We start from the raw sequence: 6704 nt of genomic DNA on the forward strand, positions 1-6704 counted from the left end.
TTAAACTGTGTCATGCCTTAAAGTTTCTTACAGAGACAAGAATTCTTGTCACTCTGCCAAAGCCCAAAAGCAACACTTTTGGAGGCCCTTCCTCTCTCAACATACATACCATGTGGGAAAGTGTGCAGTGTTCATCTTTCTAAGAGCAGGCACAATGTTTGCTGCTTCAGTTTCCTGAAATCCTGACATGGTTTCGCTGCCTGGTCTGTATGAAATTCACCAGTAGTAAAGAGAACACAGATTACCTGTTGTTGTTGTTGGGAGGTGACTCTGAGATACAACTCAAAGTCAAGTCATATTTGGCACTGCAAAAGTCCTGCTTTTCTTTCTAAATCTGACACCAAGAGGAAGAGAAGATATGAAGGAACAATAGAGCCAACAGCAGAGCTTGGATTTAAGTGACAAGCTGGAAAGTGCCATCTTAGACCTGCAGCAGAATTCTTTATGTGGGTTTTAATTCTGACTGTGCCTTTGGGTATGTACGTGCTACAGTGCCACCTGGTGAAATCTGAGCACAGATACTGTGTTCCTAATTTATCATTTTTAGGCAGGACTGTCAGAAGGTCCTGCCTGAGCTGTGGGCAGTCTGAGAGTGTGGGTTAGTTAATCTGTAGGTAGTCTGGCTTGCTGGCAGGGGTTTTCTTCTGTCTGCAGAATGGCCGTGCCCCGCTGACAGCACCTGGTTGCACAAGGAGTGGGACACGGCTTAGCCAGAGCTTCCCAACTGCAGCACTGTGGTCACTCTGGAGCTGTGTGTGGAGCACGTTTTGCTGAGCCTCATTAAATGCCCAGGTGGGAATATAACCTGTGGGCAAAGTAACTGTCTGTGAAGCTTCTTAAAGAAACTGAAGCCACCAGGCTTGGCACACAGACATGCTTCAGACAGAATGATGCAAAAGAGGGTGGAGGGAAAAAAAAAGGGAAGAAAAAGGCTATGAGTGGTTCCATGAAGTTTTGGTTTTAGTTCCCTAACTCAAAATGACAGCAGCAATGGCAAACCCTGTCCCTCCTGTGAAACAACCAGAGACAGAGGTAAGCTTTCAAGCGTTCTTCCAAGCCCTGCCCGGGCCTGGAGACAGAATGTGAAGCGTGGGTTTGTGAGCACCTCAAGTCACATGTAGGACCACAGCATGAAGTGTGAGTGCAGGAAAACGGAGGTGACTTCATGATGAATGGCTTTGCAGAGCCTTTCACTCCCAGATCCCAAAGCAGCCCACTTTGGCAGCGACCAACAGTTCCTACTGCTTGGAGGCCCTTGGAGCCAAGAAAAATCATCCCCTGCATCGTTCCAGTTCTTAGTGAATAATTACTACAAAACTTCTTCTGTCATTGGAATTTATATCATCAGGTAGCCCAAAGAGACCAAAAGGCTGAAAAACATTGCTGAGAATGATGCCTTCATTTATCCTCTGAAGGTATCCCTTATACTTTCCAGAGTGGAAGCACATCAGCAGTCCAGAAAGCTCTTGTGGTCCATTTTCTGTGCTTTTGGGCCTCAAATATCCTTTTGTTTCAACACAATGTCTTCAGAAAGCACTGAAGATTTGCCATCCGCGTTCAACTAAAGGTTACAAATGTGTCAATCTGCGCTTTCCCCGACCCCTCCATAAATAGAGTTACTTGAGGGGTGGCTATTAGAGAGCTGTTGGAGTGCTACCTAGACTCAGTTATGAGCAAGGCACAGGTCCTAACTCAGCACAGCAGGAGCCCAGTGTGCCCATTGCTGATCTGCAAACAGCACCCGTGGCCGCTAGGAAAACGGCATTTCTCTGGGCTTGGGCCATGCTTAGCTGCAACAAAAGTGGGAGTGTCTCAGGAGTTGAGGAACGTAATGAGGAAAGGCCCAAAACATCTAGATGGTGTCAGATCCATCTGTAAGTAATAACTAAATGAAGCAAAGCAGGAAAAATGTTTCCTAGGAGGAGCATTCACAGACTAGGAGGACTTCTTTTTCTGGTTGCATCAGTTTCATTTTCAGACTTCAACAAGTTCGCTGGTTTCATGTTGACAGTTTGTACTCTGTTATTTTCTTTCTGCTCTGAGGGAAGCTGATTAATTCTCAGAGCCCGGTCCTGCTGTCGCTTGAGTCCTCATCCCAGTCCCTGAATGGCAGAAAGACTGAATTGATACTGAAAAATCTCTTAACTGCAGGCTGAAACTGACTGAAACCATAACTCTGCTAAGTTGCTATAGTATAGACTCTGCCTCTTCAGTGGAGCCAGCATGTGTTCAGGTAAATCTCTGTAGGTGCTAGGTGAGTCCCAGAGTTTACCTCTGTGGAGGATCAGGACAGTATAAGGTAATCAGATAAGTTCCTTGCCATTTGGGCACTGTGTGACGGTATGGTCTGACGTCAGGTCTTACAGTATTCAATGAACTTTCTACCTGGCCCACATGGGAGGACTGATTGCTTACCAATGGAGGAAAAAAACCTCAGTGTGCTGCCTGGGACTCTAAGACATGATGTTTCCTAATGAGAAATAATGACCATTTCCTCACAAACCACTGGAAGAGGCAGTTTGGATGCAGCTTTGTGCATCAGGCAGCACAGGAGCATGAGATCGTCACGCTCTCTCTTGCTTCCCAGAGCACAATTGAGAGAGAAAATGTTTCTAAGCCTCTCATACAGGCTCCCTGTAGATGACAGGCCTTATCCTGAGGACGCAAAAATGGAAACAATGAAAAGGCCCAGTGGAAGGCATTTATTCTAAGAGCAACCTTGTGTCACGGGGCAAAGAATAATGGAACAAGAGTGAAGCCACCACAGCGAGTTGGGTTCACTGTGCTAAGCTTCCATCTCGTGAGGGGAAAATATTAATCACATCTGTCTTCTCTCCCCACTCCTTCCCTAGGAAATGTGACTGGAAACAGTAACTCCACCTTTATCTCAAGCGGACAAGTAATGAATTTCAAGGGCGACATCATTGTTGTCTACCTTAGCCAAAACTCCCAGGAGGGAGCAACGGCCTCGGGGCCCAGCGAGGAGAACGTGGGCAGCCCCGTGCAGGAGGAGAACCTCAGCCGCTGTGAGACTTTTGCTGGCAATGCCCAGCACTACAAGGAGAAGTGTGCCGAGCTGCAGGGCCCCTGCCCGCCGGGGAGCGGGGGGCCATGCCGTGGCCAGGCCTCGCAGCCTGTGCAGGAGGAGGGGAAGCTGGGACACTTCTCGGAGAAGGTGCTGAACTGAGGCCAGCCGGTGTCCTTGCTGCGGGCCGCGGTGCCGAGGGGCTGGCCTGTGACCGGGCGTGGGGCTGCCGCACAGCTGCCAGAACCCCGGGTGTCGTGACAGATGCGGAGCCTGTTGCTGGTGTCTCCTGGGTGGTTTGACAGCTGGCAGGACCCTGGCGGCGCATGGGCCGGTGGCAGTGGGGCTCTTGCTGAGGTTGCCGGTGGGGCCAGGCACAGGCCTGAAGCCAGGCGCACTGCCTCCATTGCAGAAGCAGTGACAGGGCTCTCTCCTCTCCCCGCGGGGCAGCGGGCTCCCCACCTGCCCCCTGCTCCCTCACACCTCTCCCCAACAAGCGGCAGAGGAGAGTTGAGGAGCTTTGGGCTGGGGCCGTTGTGAGGAGGAGAGCAGTGTTGCTGGACGGGTGTGTGGGGTGCGTCCCAAGATGGGCTGACCACACTGAAGGGGATCCCTGAGCTCCTCAGGGTTTTCTTGTTGGAACTAAGCTGCATCCATTCTGCTTGGCCTTGGGTCTCCTCCATGTCTCTGGAGGTGGGAGGAAGCAGCAGCCATGCCCGCTGCTGAGCTTAGTGCTGCTGCCAAGCTTCGTCTCCCCACAGGGATCAGGAAAGTAGCATGAGCCCTTCCCTTCTTTCCCCAAGGGAGCAGCTGCTCCAGTCTCAAACCAGTACCAGAGCCAAGATCCTGGTCTGTCTTTTATTAACTTGTGGGTTATGAATAGGTGTAACTCTGCCTCAAGTGCACAATAGACAAAATGCAGCTGATATGCCTTACAAACATATCAGATTAATCCTGAGCAAAGAGCATTTATAACTTCGGACTCCAATTCGCCTTCTCATCAGAGGAATGTAAACTCCTGGAGGTCAGTGATGTGTGCCTGGCAGACTGCTGTGTCAATAGTGTCACTGAAGACAGACGCATAGCTGCTGGCAGGTGGAGGAAGGAGCTATGGTAACCAGCTGGGGACATTTCCTGAGTGACAGGAGGTGGGATTACCCAGAGATGGAGAATATGGTCAAGGTTAAACAGGCATTCCTTCATCAGCCCAAACAATTTTGTCATTCCCTCTGCTATTTCATTAGTAAGCAGAGCTTTTGGCATGAAGCTATTTCCAGAGCTCGGCCCGTCTGAGCTGAGATCAGAATGTAGCCACTGTCACAGAGAGCTGATAAGCAATTGGACCAAAGCGTTGGATTTAAAGACTAAGAGTAGTTGTAGTTAGAAGTTAGTCTCAGCTACTTTGTTGGTTTTGATTCAGGTCCTGTATCCTGCAGCCTCCTCCAGCAGCCACTGTGGGGAGAAAGATGAAGGGAATAGAGTCTCAAGGAGCTCAGAAGATAACCTGACAAGGGGTAATTTTCTGATGTTGTCCTGCACAGATGAGTGCTGCAGGAGGCTGTCCTCAGTCTAAGCCTTCAGGAGGGCCAGCACAGGGATCTCTTACCTACTGTGATTTCATTTGCCCTGACAGAAACAGTGTCTGGAAGGGAGGGCTCCTTTTCAGAGAGGTGTAAAAGCCAAAGCCTGAGGGATTCCCTGCGTAACTGCTCTGTTTGCAGTAGTGCTGCTCTGCAGGTGAAGAGCACCTGTAAATCTGACAAGGTGCCCACTGTGTCATGATGAGCTTCTCATCCATGAAACAAAAGGCTGGGCTCAGCCACCTTCACTGCTCAGGAGAATAATTCTACATTATTTATATATCTGGGATGTAAAGTTCAATACAAATGTGCAAGACTCTCTCTTGAATGGCTGACAAAAAGGGTGTATGAACAACCAGTCTCCCTTTCACCTCTGCATGGCCTTCAGAAAACTAGACCATCCCAGGCTAGGCTCAGCCAGGCAGGCATGGCCCACTCGGTGGCCCATGCTACCTCTGCCTCTTTGAAGGCCTGTAACTGAAGCTCTCTTACCTTTGATATTCTTTTGTCTTTCCTGCTGGAGCCTTTACAACCTCTTTCTAGCCTCTTCTGGCCTAATTCTGTATCCCCTAAGCATTGGTGCAATAGGGACAAGATAGCAGAGCCATCGTCACCTTTATGCAAGGTGGTGCAGATATTTTCCCACTTCATTTTTTCAGTCATATTTTCCTGGAAAGCATTGTCCCCGGACATCAGCTCCACCAGAAGGAGTTCAGCCAGCCCCACTTACAGGCCAGGAGGGACTGATACTTGTGTTCAGCTCTGGGTAAATTACTTGTCTGCAGGTCTGTCTCCTCATCCTTCTCCATCTGCAGCTTCCTTCCTTCCCATGGCTTCTAACTACCACAAGAGAGCAGGCTCAAAATCCTGATTTTCAGAGAAGAAGTTTACTTTGTGTCTTCAGTGAGGACACATCTTTTACTCACTGAATGTCAGGATCCTACTGAGCAGGGATTGAAACTGGGATCATCAGCAAGTGTGAAGAAATGGGTGATAACGATCAGGGTGCTGTGGCTACTCCCTTGTGGGAGGGAAACAATGCACCAGTGGATCTGATTGGTTTTCTTCCTCCAGAGTTGACCCAAAAGTGAAGAAAGCATATCTCACTTGTAAGCACGCTGCACCTTCCCAGGGTCTCTGCCTAGCTGCTTAGACATGGACCCCAAAAGGATTTCTTTATCCTCATGATTTAATTTGTTGTCAGTTTGGAGCTGGGACTGTTTTTTAACACTTGTACAACGAGGCCCTATGCATTGGGCACTAATTTGGAGGCTTCTGGCTGCTAGTGTAATACACATAATTAATGATAATAAAAATCCTAAAGATCTACTTGAGAGCAAGTGTGATTTTATTTGAATTAATGGGAAAAAATCAAATGCAGTATTATTATTATTATTATATGCCTATGCTTATTTTGACCACCAGAAAATCAAATGTGAGCATAAAAACATTCCTGGTTGGGCTTTTGTAACGTATTTTTTTGTCCCTAGAATTGTTTTAACAAGAAGTGTTTCCCTCCCCCACTATGTGCTGCAGTAATGCCAAAGCACATCCACACACACATGTGGAGCTGAGCAAGAGCTCTTGTAGAACTGATGTGGTAATGCCTTACTGCTGAGAGCTCTGATTCCGTTTCACTCCTGGAGTCTCCTCCTGCACAGCATGTGCTTTTAGCAGTCTTCCAGTCTGGGGATTCACTACATGCATTATCCTTGAGAAATTTAGTAGGTGCTCTTGAAAGTTGGAAGAGTGGAAGGGCATCAGTAATTTTGCATATAACCATGGGAAAACGAGGAGCAAGCTTTTGCTCAAGGGCGCTGGAGCAACGCTTCTTATCCCCATGGGAACCACTGTGGCATTCAAGGTCAATATAGACAGCAACTGCTGTTATCCTGTCTGCTTTGGTACATGTTCATACAGGGACTGGAGATCACAAGATTTACAGCACACTTGGGAGGAGCATGGATACAATGTCCTGATTTCTACTTGTCCATTCAGGTTCCCTTCCTTTTATCATACTGATTGTATCTGAGCAGTTACACCCCTGTGTCTATTATAAAACAGAACCCTGCTGAGAGACGTCTTTGTGCTAATGGGAT

The 6704-nt window shown here is 48.3% G+C and overlaps 1 protein-coding gene across 2 annotated transcripts in view; it reads left to right on the forward strand.

Moving 5' to 3' along the window:
- The window catches only part of TNFRSF11A (TNF receptor superfamily member 11a), a 30172-nt gene extending 24238 nt beyond the window's left edge, over positions 1-5934 (forward strand). For both annotated transcript variants that reach the window (XM_061995635.1, XM_061995636.1), the window contains exon 10: positions 2853-5934. In XM_061995635.1, coding sequence (XP_061851619.1) covers positions 2853-3187 — 335 coding nt within the window. In that variant the 3' untranslated portion in view covers positions 3188-5934. The remainder of the gene's footprint in view (positions 1-2852) is intronic.
- The last annotated feature ends 770 nt before the right edge of the window (positions 5935-6704 follow it).

This window comes from Colius striatus, chromosome 4 (genome assembly GCF_028858725.1).
Source record: "Colius striatus isolate bColStr4 chromosome 4, bColStr4.1.hap1, whole genome shotgun sequence".
Classification (NCBI taxonomy): Eukaryota; Metazoa; Chordata; class Aves; order Coliiformes; family Coliidae; genus Colius; species Colius striatus.